General features: G+C 46.7%; 1 protein-coding gene across 1 annotated transcript; it reads right to left on the minus strand.

The window, feature by feature from the left end:
- Positions 1–3,667: 3,667 nt before the first annotated feature.
- LOC8035063 lies at positions 3,668–20,759 on the minus strand. Its single transcript, XM_040504962.2, has 3 exons — positions 20,604–20,759; positions 13,355–13,441; positions 3,668–3,828 (listed from the first exon to the last, which is right to left on the minus strand). The coding sequence occupies exons 1-3, from the start codon at positions 20,757–20,759 to the stop codon at positions 3,772–3,774; spliced, it is 300 nt and encodes a 99-aa protein (XP_040360896.1). The 3' UTR covers positions 3,668–3,771.
- Between the last annotated feature and the right edge of the window lie 1,179 nt (positions 20,760–21,938).

The following is a 21,938-nucleotide window of genomic DNA, read 5'->3' on the forward strand; positions in this document are numbered from 1 at the left end:
ATAAATGTGTGCGACCAAAGTGTGTAGAGCGAATAAATGAGCGATCTTTCCAAGTGCATCACCGAACGTTTTGTGGGAGCAAATTACTGTTAGTAGAAAGTTGCCAATCGGGGAAAAATCGTTTTTTACGTCAAGGAAGGATTCTTACCAAAGATTGCTTGAGAGCGTTCTAGCTCGCGCAAAATGCTGTCCCTAGAAGAAGTAAAGAATGCAGGGGCATCAGTCATCCCGGGAAACCATGTCCTTGTTTGACAAGGAAACAGCTGAAAACATTGCACAAAGAAATCCCAAAACATACAGGCCACAGTAGAAGAGGCCTCAGTGCTCTCAGTTATGGGATTGCTACACCAAACTGTGCCAAAGTGCTTACTTAACCCTGCTACTTATTGCCAGAATGTGAGGACTTGGCGCCAACATTTTGCCAAAACTTGATTTCACTTCTGGGGTGATTTCATTACAAATCGTGCAGAAGATATGTTATTTCTCAAAATCTTTTGAACAAATAAATATGTATATATGCTTGGCGAATTTTCACTAGGACGAAACGAAAACATTTTTCGCGTCGTTTTTAGTTTTTCGAGTTTATTTCTAAAGGACCAAAGACTGGTTTTAGGATTTCGGCGATTGTCACAGGTCGCGCATTGGGGAGCTTCTGGCTCGGATACCTACCGCACAAGGACACTTTTTGAAATGCTTTTTTTTTAATTGCACTAAAATTGCAAGGTATTCATAAGTTTTTGCTGTTTTGTAAAAACTTTCGAACCTGTCCCCTTTGACGATAATTTACCAGATTTAGATAATTGGCAGCTTTTGTAACAATCAATTTTATCATAAAAATTGATCATAAAATGAAAGTTAAAAAAAAAACTATTCAACAACACGTAGCATCCAATGTCGTGCGAACATTCCCTGGGTGTTCTGAATGTTGAAGGAACGTTAAACACCATTCGGAACGTTCTAGGAACGTTCGTATGCGAACATTCCTTACAAGGTATGCTGCTCAACATTCTAAAAACGTTTGTTGGCGAACATTCGTATGCACAATGTTCTCGGAACGTTCCCCTTTGAACATTCATATGTGCAACATTCTTAGAGCGTTCGCTTCCGAACATTCCTAGAATTTTCGCAGGTGAAGCCAACTTTACGGAGCTTTCAAGCAACCTGTGTTTCGAAACACCATCCACTATATGCCACTTTGTGCCAAAAATATGCAAATTAAGTGGAGGTTTTGGAAACTTAGCATAAGGGATCAGTTTTATCTTGTACGAGTGTACCGAGGAATGTGAGATAAGGTGTAGGAGAAAAGCAGTGGTCTTCAAAATTTGATAACGAGTTTGGCACTCACTGCGTATGTAGAGGGGCAGTTTTGAATAGACCCGATTTTAAGCATCTCGGATTTAATACCTTGAAGAAGGTATGTCCCGCTGAAGTGTGGGACGCCGTAGGTATCTGTTCTTATGCTCAGAGTGAGTAATCGGTTATGTATACCGCACGTTTTGATAAGTAGGAGTAAACTGCCGTTATAGTACAGGATGTGGCTAACGCGCTGGTAAAGCCGTCTAGGTTGCGCTAGGCCTAGAGAAAATATATTTCGATTAAAAAATATCGATCGCTCTTTGAGATTGATTATATCAATATATGTAGTACGCCTCAGTGGGGATGTAAGGTGAGCAAGCTATAATTGTGGAATCTTTGTAAACATTCCTCAGAGAATGTTGCAGACGTTCTTTGGATGTTTTGGGAACGGTCTTAGAACATAGTTAGTTTTTGTCGTGCTTAGAATGTTCTAAAAATATCACCTAGAAAACATTCCCCGAATGTAGCGATAAGTGCCTGCGCCACATTCTGACAACGTCGATAGAATGTTCTTACGTAAATTTGCAACATTCAGAGAATGTTGCAGATGTTCTGAGAACCTTGTTAGGATATTTCAATGTTGATTGAATGACTTGGTAATGTTCTATGTCGTTCTCAGAACGTTCTAAGATTATCCCTTTGAAGACATTCCCCGAATGTAGCGATAAGTACCTGCGCCACATTCTGACAACGTTGATAGAATGTTCTTACGTAAATCTTCAACATTCCAAGAATGTTGTCTATGTTATTTTGAACATTCCCGGAATGTTCTCAGAACGTTTTCGTGCTACGTGGGAGCACAATATCGTAAAAATCGTAAAGTTATCTTGGCCAGTTTCATTGAGTGCGCTTCTCGTCGCGCACTGGTGGACCGCAGTGAAGCGAAAACGGCTGAGTAAGCATAGAGGATTTGCGGGTCTTGCTTGCTTTGCCGCAGCGCACTCGCGTGCTAAGGGAAAGCACTCCACCAGAGCGGGGCATTACCCTTAATTTTGGACTAAAACTGAGGCTAGAATATAATAGCCTGCGATAACATGACAATATATTTTTTCCAGTTTGAGATTTAGCAAGAATACTTACGTATTGCAAGAAAATGTATATGGATTATTCTCTAGGTTATTTTTTTATGCAAACTCTCGTTTAGTTACCACTGGCATAAATGTGGGCAAATTAGAACTAAGTTAGCTGGAGCAGTGGATGGAAACTTGTGAAGAACCCTAGCGAATTCGGCGGGATTGTGTGTAAGAAGCCATACTAATCGATCACATGACGATTTTTGTTACGATATTCTGCGCATAAAATGTAATTGACGTTCATAATCGGATAAGAAAAAGGCTTTGTTTTTTTACTTGAATTAAGAATTGCAGTTTTATTACAATTTCTAGAACTTGAACGGTACATAAATTGATGTGCTCGAAATAATTCATTCTAACATTATTTGAGTGGAAGTCTGTGCCGAAAATAACCTTTTACAGCAGTTGGTGCTGTCCTTTACGTGTCTGGTACTTCTACACGAAACTAAACAGCTAGCTCTGTGTTTGAGGAAATCACTCCTGCTGTGCAATCAATATGCTAACAAAGGGTTCCAGGTAAGTGAGAAGGCAAAGTAGATGATGCATTTTAGTTGGACAGCTAGGCCGAGACATATACCTCAACGTAATATTTGCAGTGATATACTGTCGATTCATATCCGAAAGAAACTCCGCTCTTCATACTTTTCCATGATACTGCTTTCTTTTGGACAGTACTGTTTCGTTTAAATGTTTTCTTTTCAGCCCTTTCTCGCATAAATCAATCGGAACAACACTACTGCAAGCTCTGCTCAAGGGTGAGTCCTCACGAACTCTCACTCAGCAGGAGTGACTGTCAAAAATAAAAATATGCGCTCGATCTTCTACACATCAACAAATACCCTTAAGATGAAAGTATTTTCTTGTAGTGCTGCTCAAAAAACAACCAGAAAAGCAAAAAAAAAAAAAAAGAAGTATAAAAATGTTTATTTTGATACCGGTTGAGCATAGTAAAATGTGCGACAGGGTAACGACAGTATGTTTGCTCTTCTATCGAAAAGTACCAAGACGGCGTTTAAACTTTCATCACATCAGGTGTGGGCCCAAAGTAGTCGTACAGAAAATCAAATCTACAGGGGCCACTGGAAAAACGGCGAGCTTGGAAAAAGCAGAGAGCAGGAAGTACCTACTCTAGAAAGTCTCGGGCGTCATCCATAGAGACGGCTGAGTTTGCAATGTTCTAAAAAGCGCCATTGCTGGGTTTATTTTTTCATCCGAAAATATAAAATTATATAGTTTCTTGCGCGCAAATGTCTTTATTTGTTATGCGAAAATTTAATGAACAAATAGAGCCCGAGTGTTGTTCAACTGCATGCTTTCCTTTCGGTAGAAGGCGCTGCGCCTTCTAGTCCACCTGGTCGTCGGATTTTCCGATGAGGTTCTTGAATTGCTTGGCACACTCCTGTAATGTTTGCAACCAGCATAAAGGCCACGTGGTAAAAGCCTATTCACACAGAAGCGTTTGCTTGCTTCCTATGTCGCGTGCAAAGAAGATAACCGTTGCTGAACGGGCAACACGCCAGCACCGTCAGCGGCACCGAAAGGAATGACGGGAAAGCCCTGTTCGGGATAGTCGTAGTAGACAAATATGGCACCTGGAACGCGTCTCCGACTGGGGTGTTTGGTTTGTCGGGTCCCAAAGCGTCCCTCAATTTCCTCTCGATGACGTCACACAAGTGGCATGCTGTCGCCGACCACGATCCTAGCGGTATCACAGCTGCAGGTTGGATATGTGGCAGACGCCTGTTGCAGGTCGCTGTCCAGCTTCACAGTCAACGGAAGCAGCAGCTGCAGGTATTCGAACACTGCGACGAGCAGGGGACACAGGAGCGATAAAAACGGGTGTCGCGCGGCAGCGCGCACCAGTGTCGACTGGGTGATGGCCAGGCTAGGGTGACCACCTTCCTGCTAGTGAAATGCGGGGCAAGACGTACACAACGAACCAATTAAGGCTCTGTTAACACATTTATTATCCCGTACTGTTTATATACCTGCTAATTGTATTGCAGCAATTAAGCTCAAATAATTTTCACTACCAGTGATAGATTATTTTGAATGCCAAAGATGGTATTACATGTGCCGAAGTTGAAAACATAAAAATCGACTGTACCATAACTCAATGCATCAAATGGAAATAAGAAGCAGTAAATATTTTTCTAGTTATTGTTTCCTGTCCACGCTAACCGCTCATTCCCACTGGAAGCGGATCCGCGTTCGCAAAGCGGTTGCGAACGCGCTTGTATAAAGATCCAGTACAATTGCACGCGCACCCGATGACATCAAGTACAAGCGCGTTCGCAACCGCTTTGCGAACGCGGATCCGCTTCCAGTGTGAATGAGCGGTTACTTCTATCAACATGGCCCTACACAAATCTTTTAACATTATGTTCTTTTTTGACCGTTGCATGTGTGGCTGCCTTCACTAAAAAACAAAAAAAAATGAGAAATCCACAGCAAACCTTTCGCATTGGCATGGTACTACACAAACTTTTAACATAATATTATTTTTCGACCGTTGCATGTGTAGTTGCCTTCATTAAAAAAAAAAAAAAATACAGCACACCTTTCGCATTGGCACGGCAATTTGAAAATAATTACAATATTTTATATTTAAACTTTTGGCGAGAACTTTTTTGTACAATATTTTTCCACCAAAGGGAGAGCCACAACGGCGCATGCGCGACGGTCCTCTTGCAAGAACGACGGTCGCTTCCCGCAAAGCTTAGATAGATCATTGAACACGGCGTACCATTTCGATTTACACAATTACTAGCGACTTCCGCACTTCCCCGTGCCCCATTTTTCGGCAGCACCGTGAGTTGCGGAGTGAATTTTACGACAGTGTGAAATGCGGGACATTTTGTAGATTTGGGACTTTCTCGGGCGGGACGCGGGACACGAGCCCTCAATGCGGGACAGTCCCGCGAGTCGCGGGACGGGTGGTCACCCCAGGCCAGGCTCTCTAAATCGACCGCAAAACTCGGTTTCTTAACCTAACGCGCTACAACTTTGTAAAGCGTTGCGCACAGATGGTGTTTTTTTTTTTTTTTGTTTTTTTTTGTAAAATTTTTCCTCAAGCGAATTTGCTTGAGGAAAAAGTAAAGAAAAGGAAAAGACTTAGCTCTTATGGAAGCGCAGCGAAGCTACCGGTCTTCAAACCATAGGGCTAAGTCTTTTTCTTTTCTTTACTTTTTCCTCAAGCAAATTCGCTCTTCACAAATTTTATAGGAACAACGTACCACCTGTGGGCAACACTGCACAAAGTCGAAGCGCGATAGGTTAAGAAACCAAATTTAGCGGTCGATTTAAAGAGCCTGGCCACTGCTGGCGTCTTTACGTCACTTCTGCGCGGCGCCGCGGTGGTCGGATCTGGTCCATACAAATAAAGCCGCGCGGCGCGCCTAGGGGCAAGCGGAGAGTGCCGCGCGGCGCCCACTTTGATCGCTTATGTGTTCTATGCTAACACTCGCATTCCCTCACGTTTGCAAGTCCGGCTTCAGGGCGCCACCATCTTGCTCGGTTGGGGTGCGCTTGGACGCGTCATAATGCGATTACGAATTTTTGCTAATGCGTCGAAATCGGATTACGGCCGCGCCCAAGCGCACCCCAATGGAGCAAGATGGCGGCGCCCTGAGGCCGGACTTGCAAACGTGTATGCAGGTTTACAAGGGCGCCGCAATCTTGCTCATTTCGGGTGGGCTTGGGCGCGGCCGTAGTCCGATTATGAAAGCCAATCGGTTTATGACGCGTGCAAGCGCATCCCAGGCGAGCAAGATGGCTGCGCCATGTGGCCGTACTTCGAAATCTGTATACTTTTTACCGGCACTTCACCAACCGCCAGGATCGCGACATCCGACAACATATGACACGCCATCTTCTGTGACGTCATTTGCTGCCAGCTTGGGACCTTTGATGTACTAGCGAGATAGGTCGCTAAACTATGATGCCTGGAACGCGTCTCCGATTGGCGTGTTTACCGGGTCCAAAAAAGTGGTCCCTCGATTTCCGCCTGATGACGTCATAGAAGTGTCATGCTGTCGCCGATCGCGATCCTGGCGGCGTCCCAACAGCTGTGGTGTATGTAGCAGACGCCTGTTTTTCTGCACGTCGCTTTCCCCTGTGCCAGTCGACGGAAGATAAGGCAGCCGGAAGTTGGGACGCCGTGACGACAGCGACACTCGCGTTCGCTCGTGCTTTTCGCCAGCATTTCTACGGTCAGCCGTCAGGATCGCGACAGGCAACAGCATGACAGTCCGGCCAGTCCGGCTTCTGTGACGTCATTTGTTGCTACTTGGGGACCACTTTTGATTAGGGATGCCGCGAACTTTTTTCGATTCGAAGTTTCGATTTTCGAATCAATCGGTTCGAAAGGTTCGAAAGATTTCGAACTTTCCATATTGAGAAATTCGACGGCAGTCGAATTTTCGAACTTGTTAAACTAAGAAGTTCGACGCTTTTCGAAATTTCGAACTTATTACGCTGCAAAATTTGATGCTTGTCGAACTTTCGACCTTGATAGACTAAAAAATCGATGATTTTCCAACTTTCGATTTCTTACACTAAAAAGTTCGAAGCTTTTCGAACTTTCAAACTTCCTACGCTGAGAAATTCGATAATTTTCGAACTTTCGAACTTATTAATCTAAAGAAATCGAAAATTGTCGAACTTTCGATTCCTGAAAAGTCAAAAGTCGACGAACTTCGAATTTTTAAGGTAAAAGTTCGAAGTTCAATAAATTTCGAAAGACGGGCGGGCGGTTGGTTTCATTTGGATTTAAGCAGTGAGGTACATTCGTAATTTTTTTTCTCGCATTTTTATATGTGGTGTCGCATTCTTTGCGAAAGACAATGCCGTTCATTTCAATCATCGGACATGCTTGGTTTTAAAGAAATAGATTCCCGAAGGAGCGAGGAAGGACGACGGGTTTTTGACAATTGTCGTTTTTGCCATATTTGAAGCGCGCTATAGCCGAAGATATTTATGGTAGAAATGTTAAACTTTTTAAGAATGATCAATGTATAACCTAGGTAAGTGTCATCTTAAGATATGATTATTGTTGTTCAAGACGAGTTTCGAAGAAATATCCAAATATGTATCTACAGGCAATTATGCCCCAAACTTGGTAATTTCTTTTTTGTCGAAATTGTTTGAGTTGTAGCATTTAAATTAACACCACAGACAGTACATATCATTACTATCTGCAAAATGCAAATTAATGTATATATTGTTCTTCTCACGTTGAGGAATAAATTAACTCAGGGAAGAAGATTTCTAATATTGTTCAAATTCAAATATATTTTTTTTTTTCATTTCACTTTTTTGGGACGTGTTTCTTTTAGCCTGTACACATTTTGGTAGGAGAAACTTGTGTCGTAGTTCTGGGCCTCTGAATATGCAACAATACCACACTTCCGGCGGATTCTTGATAGTTTTTTTTTCTCCAGCTTTTCATTTTTTGCATTTATTGTTATGTTTATTTATTTATTATTTTTTACCAATGGCACAATTATTTAGGTCGAAAAGACATAGCTTTGAAGTTCCGAACCACTAAGCATGTGACGAGTAGTGCCTTCTGACAACGAGTTTCTAAAAATGACCATCTACGCGATCTTTTATGCAGTGAAACCGTTCCATTAGGGTCACAGCAGAGAGGATAAAAAGAGAAAAAAATGCCCTCCCCCTCACACCCGGTGTCGTCTGCTCCGCCGAGTGGGCAGTACCTAGCATCCGGCCGGCGTACAAACTCTGTTTAAAATCGCGTCATTTTGGAAATTTCAAGCGCAGATGCGCAGATTTTGGTATGCCAGTTATCGTGTATTACTATGCCAGATAAAAATACTAACAGAGTCCAATTGCGCTGTTATCTGCGTGCAAATAAAAAAAAAAAAAAAAAAAAAAAAACAGGGAAAATTCTGTCAGACTGGCCGATTTCTCCGGCGAAAAGTGAATGCGGTGGCTGTACCTTTTTTACTATACAGAGTTCGTACTGGTGTAGGCCTTTAGCGACCAGGAGTGGATGTCTAAAATAATAAATAAAAACGTGCTCTCCTGCCGCAATACACCAATACACGCAGTAGTTGAGGGTATACTGCCGGCTGACTCAACTGCTATTAAGTAACGGAAAAAAAGATATGCCAGTTGATAATTTACCGAAGTAGAACAACAGAGAGCTCTAGGCTGATTTTGGAGTAGCCATAGCTATTCTAAGAACGCGAACCACTTCACAACGGCAGCCACGAGCGAGAGTTCGATGTTCCGTACAGCCCACCGATACAGCCCAAAGATGGAGATTGGCAACCTCCCGTTTTGTCGTCTGCTAGCGGAGTCGGGCGCGTGCCCTCTCTCTCGTTTTACCCCGCCGAACCCGCTGAATTTCCCGGATGTATGGAGAGGGCGCTGCTGTCGAACAATATGGTGCCGCCCAGAGAGCGCTAAATGGAATGGTCTGTACATATGCATAAATAATTTCATATTAAAATAAGCTCGACCATGCCCACTTTCCCCGCATTGTTTCCTTTAACAGTCCGAAATAACTTGGGGGGGGGGGGGGGGGGGGGGAGAGTGCAGCCTTCCCCCCTTCCCCCCGTTTTTCCTCTTCCGACGCTGCTGGTATGGTAGAACGCTCCTCGACCTCAAGTTGTGTCGGCTTCTGTGCTTTTTGCTCGGCGTTTCTTCCGTCTCCGAAAATAAATCTCCAAACCAATACAAACTAAAAAATTGACAAGGTGCAGGCGAGCTGGTGTACGTTGATCATGATGCAAAATCCCGAGACTGGAAATGAAATTTGAAACAAATAGTGTAAGAAGAACGAAAAAAGGGGACAGGACAACATCTCAAACTCAGTTGAGTTGAGTTTGAGACGTTATTCCTGAGCTGAGTTTTCACCTGAGTTGAGTTTGAGACGTTGTCCTGTCCCCTTTTTTCTGTCTTCTTACACTTTTTCTTTCAAATTTCATTCCCAGTCTCAGGATTTTGCATCATGTACAAACTAAACTTACTATATGCCAGCGTCACTCGGGCGGCGTTCGAGCGGATTACTACCAGCGTACAAGGGGGTAGGGAGGCAGTTTGCCAGATCGCTTCAAGGTTTTTCTGAGCATCAAGTGACCCTCAACCACCTGCCTGCCCCTGCCCGTTTCGAACTGGATGAGTATCGTTAAACAGTGCGTTCGTGTGATCACTACTGCGTGATGCACATGAAAGACACCCCCCCCCCCCCCCCTCCCCCCGGGCTGGCGGCCACAATTACTGATCTGCACACGTCACTCTGCACTGGCAAATAATCTAGCACATGCGGGACACTCGTCGTCTCATTTAATTGCCTGACCAACTTCGCGCAATCTGAATATCACACCCGAACATTTCTAAACCTGATTTCGTGAAAACCAGTGAGGCGTGAAAACGTTATTTGAAACTGAAACTGTGGCGGAACATGAAAACCGGACTTCGAACTTTGCGCACATGGACTTTAAAGAAATTCGAAACCTAATAGCGAGTTCGTTTCACACGCACTGGCACCGTTCGAGTTCTCTCCCAGAATGCATCGCACTCGCAGAGTGTTGCACGGAAAACTGGACTCAAACGAACTCGCCAAATGCACCGAGTGCAGAAGACTGATGCTGCCGCCATCTATGTTGTAGAAAAGGTACCGACTTCAAACCGAAACTAGCGCCTTTCTGTTCGGAGTGATGCGTGGGAATGCGAGAATGCAGTCGCTAACAACGTTTATCTACAAACATTGGTCGCTGCAACCTGTAGTTTATAGTTGCGATGACTTCAAGCAGCTAGGCTGCCGTAGAGATAATTACAGACTGCGTAAATTTCTGCAACCAGCTGTCTACAAAGCAAGTGGTTGCGATCTTTCAATTCTTATAACCGTTTACACTGAAGAAAACTGATGATGCCGTCCGAGCAGAAGCTTGATCCGTTTGAGCATGGTATTATGCGTGAACCACTGAAAGGGTACGGCTTAAAACTAGCCTGTTGGAATATCCAGCAAAACTGGGACTTTCGATTAGGATTGTCATTATAGGTGGATTAGATATTAGCCTTGGTGAGGGCGTCGAGAACGAGAGCTTTCTCGAACAAAATACGACGGGGCAAGTTAGCTGACGTAGGTAAATGTTAAACATGATGATGTTGCCCAATCCTCGGGTAAAGTCTCCATCTTTAGCTTTCTCTGATGCTTATTGGGCAGTCAGAGGTTTCTGCTGGGGGAGTTTTGTCGACAAATGTTAAATTTTTCACCCGCACACGGATGGTGATAGACATCTCGGGGGCCGCTGTTGCGTTTGTTCTGAGCATTTCTTTACACACTGGTGTATTTCAGCATTTGTACGGCAACAGAGCTATTTAAAACCTGCAAATAAATCACGGGTTGTCAATTGCTTCCTTCGTGAAATAGCAGACGCTCACAATTCAAGCTCGCGTTTGATTTCGTTGCCCGCGGGACGCGATTTCTATCAGAAAATCTACTCTTTTTTTCCGTTCGGTTCCGGGACACATCGAAGCAGACGAACCCTCGTCGTCTGCTCCCGCTCCTCGCCGGCCCCACCGCCCCACCGGAGCGAGGCATGACGGGATTGCATTTTGGCGCACTCCCGATTTTCTCGGTGCAGCGAGTGCATGCACGCGTGCGGTGTCAGCGCTGAAACGAACTCGGAGAGTGCAACCACTCGTGGAGTGCCGGCCGAAACGAACCCGTTCCACGCTGCGAGTGGGCACGCGTGGGCACGAGTGCCGTGAAACGAACTCGCTATAAGTTTCTTTTTCTAATTTAGCGCTAAAGGAGAATCGAAACCTTTGAACTTTTCGACCTTCATGTAGAAAGAAATTCGAAATCTTCGAATTTATCGAACTTTATGTCTATAAAGGTTCGAAACGTTCAAATTTTTCGAATTTCAGACTTAAAGGAATTTGAAACATTCGAATCCATCAAATTTCAATTTAGGAAAGGTCGAAATCTTCGATTTCTCGAACCTCAAGTAAAAAAATATTCGAAATAATCGAACCCGAACTTTAAGAAACCGTGAAAGCTTCAAACTTTTCGAATTCGAAACTTCACGATTTTTGAAAGTTGCGAATTTTTCTAATTCGAATCTCCGTACGGTCGAAAAATATCGAAGCCTTTCGAATTCGAACCGAGGGTGGTTCGCGGCATCCCTACTTTTGACGTATGGGCGGGATAGGACGCTAAACACACCAGTCGGAGACGCGGTCCAGGCACCATAGGTAAACACACCAGTCAAAAACGCCTTTGGGGCACCGTACAGACGATGGAGGATGCGCAGGTGAGCGAGTGAGAGCAGGCGATCAACTGTGTGTTACCCTTTCTGTGTGTCTCCGCCTTCTGTACCACGCGTTTGATGTTTTCCGGGGGCAAAGAGGAACGTGCATGACTTCGCTCGCGGTCTTTGGGGATCTTTCGAAAGCGTCTGTTGGTTGGCACGGTTCATACGAAGCACAATATCCCCGTGACTCGCGATTGTATAGACCTTTTCCGCTTACTCTCGCCCCCGACCGCCAAGAAGGCATATCCGGTATGGGCGACGAAAAAATAATAAAACGTTTTAATCTGCAAATAGTAAAAAAATAGAGGGGAGACAAAACGAGAATTCGTGACGGTTACGCTTATCTCCTAAATGCATTCTACTGACGTGGCGACGGCAAAACGATGTTTTCGCCCATACTGGAAGTGACGACATTTCAAAATGGCGGCACCCTTGTGAAAAAGGTCTATAGCTCGACCCGCAACGCGAGGAAAGTACTGTGTGAACGGGCCTTGAGACGTTCAAGGTCATTTCCTCTTGATGAGCAAGCGACGGTTCAAAATGTCTTACTCAGTTGAACTACGAAAAACTAAACCCGAAGAAAAGCGACGTTTTCAATCCATGTTGTCACATCATGATATTTTGCGCAAATTATAAATGATCAAATACTGGAAGCCCGACGGCATGCAGTCGTCTTGAAATGAGCCGTTTTTTTTTATTGCTCAAGAACAAACGAAAATGCGCAAATCACGCATCTGTCTCTTCGTCAATATCATTGCTCTAATGTACAGGTGTCCGCGTCAGGATGAAATCGCAAACATTAATAAATTATTCAACAATAGAGGACGCGCGCGAGGAATTCGCTCGTACAAACATATGTCCACTACTTTATCACATCAAAAATACAGCGCGGCCCCAAAAAGCGATTGCATAATAATTTTCTCACCGCGCAAAAAAAGAAAAAAAAAACATTGCTAAAGATTTAGTTTTTATCCAAATGTAGCGCTAGCGGTCCGATCCAGATGCCAAAGTTTCAGCACTAACCATTTTCGTATTCAAAAGTTTTAAGTCATTCTCTGAAAATTTTAATGTTGGGACGATTTTCGATAACGAGCCATTCAGCTCCATGTATTTGATGACAGATTCATCAAATACATGGAGCTGAATGGCTCGTTATCGAAAATCGTCCCAACATTAAAATTTTCAGAAAATGACTTAAAACTTTTGAATACGAAAATGGTTAAACTGCCATTCCCACTGAATTTTTCAGAAAATCGCTTACATCTTTTGAATAAGATAACGGTTATTTCTGAAAATTTGGCATCGGGTTGGAATAGCTATAGCGCTACATTTGGGCGGAGAATAAGCGTTCAGCAATGCGTACTTAAATTTTGCACAAAAAGAATACTTTTTTTTGTACGATTTGCGGGATAAGCAAATCAATACGTGATGTCCATTTACCCGACTTCAAAGTAAAAAAATAAAATCATCATGCAGCTTACGCGCGATCGCGGCTGTGCGAGAACAAGTTATTGGGGTCAGCTGAATAATCATGACTGAATAGGAAGGTCAGAAAGGGACGAAGACCGGCTGCCTCTACCCATTAACTCGGCATGAACCAACGAGCTCAACTAGAGCCCTTAGCGAGAAAATACTTACGTCGTACGTCCTCTGAAATTCGTGTGGCGAGATCTTCAGGTTGGACAAGGCGCAGTAGAACGTTGATCCAGCTTTGTAGGGCACCACCTGCAGCCAGTACCGCTCAATTTATTCGAAAAGCAGGACGAGTGCATTCGAACGCGTTGGACGAGTACAGTGGAGACAAAGGCAGCTAGCTTTAGGTCTACCTACTAATCACTCGAACCCGGGTTGGCCTGCCAGGAACAGCGTTTCAGCTGATACTGGGTGAAAGAAAGCATTGCCAAAGCCAGCGCACGAGCTGAGCAATAGCCTCCCATATACTCACAAAGCCTGGCAGATCGCCACGAGAAGCGGCCGCTGAAATGAAAAAGGTGGACCAGCAGACAACGAATGAGGAGAGCCACATGACTGGCGCCCCGCTGCGGCGAGACGCCGAAACAAACTTCTCCCGAGCGAACAAGTGTGTTTCGAGTCCTCGCCGCTGCAAAAGCTGTGCGCTGACGTCCAGGTTCCCCTAAGTTCCCGAGAAATGGCTCTTCGATCCTCCAAGCTATACTTCGTTTCAGCTTCGGTCCAGACGCAGCCGATGCTACAAGCGCGAGCATGTGGCCCTGAACAGTGCTTGCACTGCACGAGCGCGCGTGCTTGGCAGAGATGCTGAAAGCCCGGTGCTCGCGCTTGTAGCTTTGGCTGCGTCTGGACCGAAGCTGAAACGAAGTATACCAGATCCTCGCGCTCCAAATCTGCGACAGGGCAATCCATGGCTCCGTCGTCGAACTGCCAGGCTTTGTGAGTATAGAGGAGGCTATGGCTGAACGGACTCGAACCGCGTCTGAAGATGTTCGCGCGCCCAGCCTCTGCAGTGCTTTCTTTCGCCCAGCCTCAGCTGTTATAACCGACAACACGCAAAGAAACAAAAATTCACGCGACCTCCATCAAGAGAATTGCGTGACACAGAGAAATGACGTGACTGGAATATCGCGTGACCCCCCGGTTGATGCTGCGCAAATAGCGACTCCCCTTTTCAGGGGTGGAATGGGGCACAGAGGGCGCAGCCATGCCGCCACAAAGTCACGCGACATGTAGCGCGTGACACATGTTGTCACTGCTTGTTTTAGTTGCTTTTGCATCGTGACATGTATCACGTGACACATGACGTCACTGCTTAGTCGCCCGGCGGCTGAACCAAACAGCGGTGCTTCGAAAGTGGCGTGAGGTGCTCCTCGCGTTTATTTACATCTGACACGCCGAACTTCTATGGGAGAACCGACAACAGAGTCCAAAAGGTAACCCCAATTTATTATTGCAAAAGCATTAATAAATGGTTCCCATTAATAAATAACTGTCCAATAGAGCGAACCGACGTTATCAGCCTTGAAGCCGCGCCGAACGGCCCCTTCCTCTGTCCCAATGTCGTCGGTAGCAGAAATCTGATGGATAGGCTCTCATTGGCTGGCGCGCGCGTCATCAAGGAACGAGGCTCCTATTGGCTCTCGTGCGGCGTAGTTCCAAAAAACGCCACCAGAGAAGCCCTCTTCATGGCGGCGCAGCGCACGCAGCGGCCCTAAAGTCCCTCGATGTTTTTTCACTGCGTTTTACAAGTACCGTCATTCTTTGCCGCGCCGACATCTGTTTCTATTGGAGGAGAGCGATGTCACGTGATTTCCAGAATTGTCGCCACTTCCGTCCGCCATTTGCTTCCAAGCTGCTCGGCTGGCTCGGCTGCTCCGTCCGCTCGCGTGTTTCGTGATACTCGCCGACGACTTTAACCCGACGTCCTGGTGTTTCTCGACCGTAATGAGGCAACTCAAGTAGGAAGCGTTTGTGTTAGATGACGGGGTGTTGCGCTTTTGGGTGCCGCCAGAGTTCTGGTAGTGGAAAAAAGTTGTTCGCCGTTCCGCTTCGGAAAGCCGATCTGAAGAGGCAGAAGGCATGGCTCCACATGATTGGGAGGAAAAACTTTGTCCCTACCAGAAGCAGCAAGCTTTGTGAGGTGAGCGTTTCTAAGCTAGTTACCTCTTCCACACACGTTCACATAGGTACACATGCAATGCTTTTCCTGACGCGCCTGACTGCCGAACTCGGTCTCAGCTGAAATGCGGCATCGGTGCTCTGCCGTTTTAGCCCGTTGTTTTTCACTCGAAAACCCGGTTGTTCGCCGGCAAAGTTTTTCGCGTAGTCTGAGTTTTTAAGGGACAGGATATGAATGGATGAAGCCGCCAATTGGCCGCTTCAGCTGTGAGTGTCTCGCAGTGAACCTCTACGAAACACGAAAAGCTACTACCGAGGACAATATGAGCCGAAAACGCCTTTCATGCTTCTTTGGCTTACCACCTGTTTTTGAGAGAGCTGTGGTCCGAACTAGGAGTAGGAAGCGAAGTTGAGGAATAATGGAGCTTGTGGGAGTAGAACACTTGTCTTTTGAGATATATATATAATCGCACGACAAGAGCTGAAATAAACAAAAATGTCTGCACAATGCATATGCTTCCTGTTGTGTTGTCCTTCCTTACCCCCAGTCTCGGGGGTTTTGTCTAAAAAAATATCTACGTGGATGTTACAGTGGAAGCTTGGCAGAAAAAAGACAGAGACATTAAACACGTTCATAACGAATTCCTTGAACGCGATCTAATAAAATCGGTCTTGGATTCACCGTTTAATGCGGCAAAATAATAAAAGTTGTACGCAACATTTCTTCACTGCACGCTGAAGGTATGCTATCCAGCAATCAAAAGCAGCGAAAGTTGCCAGCTAGAATCCTTCACAGAGTTATTTGAGACCAAACACGGCTCCGCAGTAGAGGTTCGAGGACGAGATTGCCCGTTATCGCATGTGGGAATAACACGTGCGATGGTGTAACTTCACCCGAAATATTGTTTGGGACTGGTGAGTTAAGTGCTGTAAATTCATCCGCACGGATCTCGCATCGTCCAAACTTGTCAAGGTCACTACTTCGCACGACGCTTGCTTTCCATCTAAACACTGCTACTAGTACTTATAACAAAATGCATGTTTAAGTCATGTAGATACACCCCAAAAAAATGAGTTCCAGACGTGTTTGCGTCTACACCGTGCACACGTTTGCGTATCATTACCAACGCTCGCCACGAGGGAGAATGGTTGCAAACAAAATAGAGTTCTCACAATAGCTTAACCATGCGGCTCTATCGACGACGGAACAAAATTTTCACAAGGCATTTGTCTTTATTACAAATATAAATAGTTTATTGTAACGCAGGCGCGCACATATCTAACATCGACGGGAGCGTTGCTCGCGAAAGCTCTCGCTGCAGTATGATAGGGATTGCGGCAAAATATTGATATATATATACGTGCTTTTGCGGAAATAACAGCTTACCTTCGATTCACGTAAGTAACCCGATGATATCCAAATTAATTTCACGCGCTGGAAATTACCAAAACAAAGAAGACTACGCTACTGCTAACCACATAACAACACAGCGGAACCGCCCTCCCGTCTGACGTTAGGAAGCGAATGGCGGCGCTAGAGAGGGAGAGGAGAAAATTTTTGGGGGAAAGAGGAATCGTAGATGGAAAGGAGGAAAGTTGTCGCTACCTGTAGAAACGAAAAATATCCAGGGACGTCAAGCGGCCCGGTTGCCGGTAAAAGGTACGGCGGTGCGTCGATGAGCGCCTGGCCGCAGAGCCCAGCCCGGGCAAATTCCGGAGAGGGTGCACGGCCCAGCGCGGCGCGGCCACTTCACGAGAGCGCGCGCTCGGCCGTCGGCCGGCGAAACGTGGCCGTCCACGCAGTGGCGTCACAAGGGGGGGGGGGGGGGGGGGGGCGGACCGCCCCGGGTGCAGCGCTCAGGGGGGTGTCGCGGCGTGCCACGAAAGCACGAATGCGGGGGGGGGGGGGGGGGGGGGGGTGTCGCGGTGGGCTACCGCCCCGGGTGCCGCAGACCCTCGTGACGCCGCTGAAGAACGAAATTCCTGCTTTCGCATTCACTACTCATATGAAGTGCTTAGATGTCCTCGGGCTTGTTTTTTTTATTTGCGTAGTAGTACAAATATTATGAAAAGCCCTTTATTACTTTTCAACATAGTCACCTCCCCGCTCAACGCATGTGCTCCAACGCTTTATCAATGCATAAATGACGCCGGAAAAAAAATCTTGTGGCTGACTCCGGAGCAAGGAATGCACCGCCGCTTTCAGGTCATCATCTGTATCAAACTTCCTTCCTCCGAGAGCCCCTTTAGGATTCCAAATAGAAAAAATTCGCTCGGTACGAGGTCTGGCGAGTATGGTGGGTGCGGAATACACTCGAACCGCAGACCTTTAATTTTTTTTTTTTTTTGCTGTCATACATGGCGTGTGAGGGCGCGCGTTGTCGTGGTGCAGCAACACCCCTGAGCGGAACAATCCGCGACGCTTTAACCTGATTGTAGGCTTCAAGTGGTACCCAAGCAGTTTGCAGTATGATGCACTGTTCACAGTGAGTTCCTTGGGCATTTAATGCTCAACAATTGTGTAAATGGATGAATGATTTGAAAATAAAAAATCGGAATTTGAATTATTGGGCCTTTAAGGTCCCAAAAGACCATTTAAGGCCCGTTCACACACTTGCGTTCGGAGCGACCATTACGCTTACGAAGGAATGCAACCGGTTGGAACGACGAATTGCCATAGCAGCGAAGCCAACGAAGCACCAAACGGCCGTTTTGTTCGTGTTCGTTTGCAACGCAAGTTGAGTCGGGCTGAACGTTTTCGCTACGTTCGGGAACGACGGGAGCGACCGCACCGACAGACCAATCACAAGTCGGGGAGAGCTCGGCCGCGCGTGTTGCATGCAGGTCGCGGTTCCTGCTAACATGGCGTCGGCGGTAATCGTCGGCGTGGTAGAAGCTCGTCTCTCCGCGTAGAGCGCTTTCCTTGATTGTGAATTCTCGTCCTGTGTCGGGATCCACCGTTGGTGCTGTCTTCAACATTGTGTCGCTGTGTGTCGCCACTCTATGCTCGCTCGCTTTGTCTCTGGCTGGGCATAGTGTAGCCAGCATTCATCACCGGTGACAATGTGTCGAGGAAAATCACTTTCCTCGGCTTCGCAGCGTCGCATAGCGTCTCGCAAGCATCCACACACCTCTTCTTAAGGTCCGGCGTAAGTTGTTTTGGTATTCCCCTGGCGGATACCTTGGGGTATTACAGAATATCATGAATCATATGGTGCGTCGAGCCGTGAATAATACCAAATTCTTCAGCCACTTCCTCGAAGTTAAACGCCGGTTTCAATGTATAAGCCGTTCCACAGCAGAGATTGAGTCCGGCGTCTTTGAAGTGCGAGCCCGACCGGGGCGAGGTGTGTCCGTCAAACTGGACGCTCCACTTTGAAACTTTTTGTGCCACTCGTACACCTGCCGAAGCGATTCACAGGCGTTTCCGTACTGCTTCAGAATCCTGCGATGAATATCCGCAAGTTTTTCGCCCTTGCGCCCAAAAATCGGATAACCGAACGCTGCTCCGCCTTGGTGCATGCCGTGGTGCATGCTAACAAGGGGCGGCCATTTCGAAAGTGCTGCTGTGGTCATGTGACATTTCCCATCAAGTCACCAGGCCGGCGTGCACAGCTCCCTTTTGCGGTAGGTCAAAACACATCTCCCATCGGAGAGACGCGTTCCTGTTATAGTCGGATGCAACCTGAAAACAATCTTTTAGCTCCACCCACAAGCGCATTGCGCCCATCTGAAGTGCCTCCGCCGTCGAGAAAGTAGTTCGCTAGCAACGTTGCCTTTTCTTCCTCCAGGAAACGTGTCTTAAACTACTACATTATTTATTTAATTCATTCAGGACATTTAAATAAGTTAGAATACGCTTTTGTCAACGAAATAGCTGTTTAGTAAAGAAAGAAAGTCATGTCCAATGTACCGTCTTCCCAATTCATTTTCTGTCCAAGATACTGTCTAACATACCGTCTTCCAGCGCCTTCGATCTGCTTCGATTGAGGGAAAGCCGCTGGGGAAAGCGAAGCACCACGATGTACCAACTGGCCCATCTAAGCATTTTATTGCACTTATAGTTCCTGCAAATAATAAATATTTAGTGATTTACTTAGTTTTTTGGGCTTTGCGCACGAAATGTGTGCCTTTATTTTGTTGGATGAATAGAAAACAAGAATAATTATACTTTTCGGGTTTTGACAAATCGGCACCCTCCCAAGTCATCGACACCACCACCGCGCCCCGTTCTCCTTGTCTTCCGTCATGGATCCCACTGAGGTGACATCGGAAAGCGATTCCTCTGATTCTTGTTGGACGAAACAGCCTGGTGCAGCCTTACCGACGACACCAAAGCGGTTCTTAAAGAAGCACAATCCGACGAAGCAGACGACGTCCGGCGTAGCTTCTCACCTCTCAGCAGTGCTAAGCCTCGCGCCCGCTTCGAAATTTTCGTTGGCGATAGCGTCGCTGGATTCTCACGTTGTCGCGCAAAAACTGCTGCAAACGCAAGCCGATACCATTAAGATTTCGTGGCGTAACCTCGGGCACGTAAAACACGGTGCAAAAAAGCAGAATAATTGTCACGAGAAACTAGCGTCGCGTTGCTAAGGCCAGCAGCCATGTTGAGCTTTTTTTTTTTTCAAAAGTATTGCGATTGGTCCACAGAATCGTGACGTCAAGAAAACGATTGGCTGGCGTTTCTCGGCGTAGGATTACATTTTCCTCTGAGAGGCATTTCCGGTTTTTTCTTAGCTTGCAACCGACTATAGACGATTCTTTGATGACAATTGTAGCAGCGCCGATGAAACCATCTGTCAATTAAATGCCTTTCCTAGAGTAGTCAAAGTAAACGTATTTTTCAATCATTTCATCTCACATTTAGGCAAGGAACAGAGTCGGCGACGGGCAGTACGTTACTTGTCTCAAACGTCAGTCACTCTTTACGGAGTAGTGGATAGTGGACTTCGGCAAGAGGGCAGTGATTTTGGGAAACCTGCAAAAAAACTACCGTTGTTGCTTTTGCGTACGCCGAAACTACTACGGTACGGCGTAGGCAATAATGAATGCCGCAGTGTGTCTGTCGGAGTAGTCGGATCATCGTCCTACACTGGCTCATACAATCCGGGCTGTCCTGTCTTGCCATGAGCGGCCGACAAAACTTAACTAAGCAAGGCTTATCCAATGAAGCGCGGCGAGTGTGCCGTGATTTTACATTTTTAGTTTCTGTGTAAGCGCTTGTTTGCCATCTATGTTTTGACTGCGCTAGGACCTAAAGTTAAACGAAGTGTAGAGTCACTTCCCGTGTATGTACCTTATCGGCATCGGCGTCCCTCTGGATGTCCGGCAGCCTCGCCAGGTTTGTCATGTTGCAGAGCTCTTCGAGCGCCGAGGGCGACGTGCTGATGTCGGCTTCGGGCCTGTTCTCCTCGATGTGCGCCAGCAAGCACTCACGAAGCGTGCTGTACATGTTCTGCAGACAGCGAAAACGAAGACAGGCTTTCAGAAAATGTGGTGGTGCCAATTGTTGAGTATCGATGCTCCCTTGAGCGCAGGTTCAGGCAGCGTTGGACATAGGCCAATAAGTAATTGGGTTCGGTCTGTTTAGGCGGCGGGAATTTAGCCCCAAAGGGTGTCCGGTGTTTCCGCTGTATAGATGAGAAATTTTGACGGCGCAGCACCACTGATAGATTGCTCTACAACGTGCATCACGCAGTAGCGATATACGGCTGCGTGCCGGTTACGATGCTTATTGGGGAATCGTAGTGGACCGTTTCCGTAGCCCACTAAGCACCCGGATAGCGCTCCGTAATCCGCCACAAGACCTTGAACTATGCAGATAAGGCTGGCGGCGTGCATGCGCAGCTGCTGCGTTTTCTTCGCGGATACCGTAGCGGAGGAGAAAAACGGTCTACTACAATTCCCTATTCAGATCAAAACGGGAAACGGGATCCTATGGGTTTTGCAGGGCATGCGAGCTTTTGCTCCTTGTGCTCCGAGCTGCGGTGCGCTAACAAAATCGGCCACCAACTATACAAAAAGTAGTTTACAACGCACTCTTTTCTTTCATCCGATCTGCCGGCATACCACTCCGTTAAACTCTCGCTTAATCTCCTCCCCACTGACCCGACGGGACATCCACAAGGCCAGAGGTCTCGATATTAATAAAACAAACGTTTCCACCACATCCGATTCACCGACAGTGTGCATGCATGGAGATAAAATTTAGGCAGTTTTGAGCATACCTCGGCAAACCTCACTCATGAGGGCCCTCACTCACCCTCATTCACCCTCATCTTCACAGGTGAGGTGAGGGTGAGTGAGTTTCTGAACCAGGAAAATTCATGAGTGAGGGTGAGTGAGGGCCGTGAGGGCCGTGAGGGCCGTGAGGGCTGTGAGGGCGGTGAGTGCGGTGAGGGCCGTGAGGGCCGTGAGGGCGGTGAGGGCCGTGAGGGCGGTGAGGACCGTGAGGGCCATGAGGGCGGTGAGGGCGGTGAGGGCGGTAAGGGGTATGAGGGCCATGAGTGCGTGAGGGGCGTGAGGGCGGTGAGTGGCGTGAGGGCCATGAGTGCGTGAGTGGTGTGCACACCACTCACGCACTCATGGCACTCATGGCCTCACACCCCTCACGCCACTCACCGCCCTCATG

This window comes from Ixodes scapularis, unplaced genomic scaffold (assembly GCF_016920785.2).
Source record: "Ixodes scapularis isolate PalLabHiFi unplaced genomic scaffold, ASM1692078v2 PGA_scaffold2__306_contigs__length_199485367, whole genome shotgun sequence".
In the NCBI taxonomy this organism is placed as follows: domain Eukaryota; kingdom Metazoa; phylum Arthropoda; class Arachnida; order Ixodida; family Ixodidae; genus Ixodes; species Ixodes scapularis.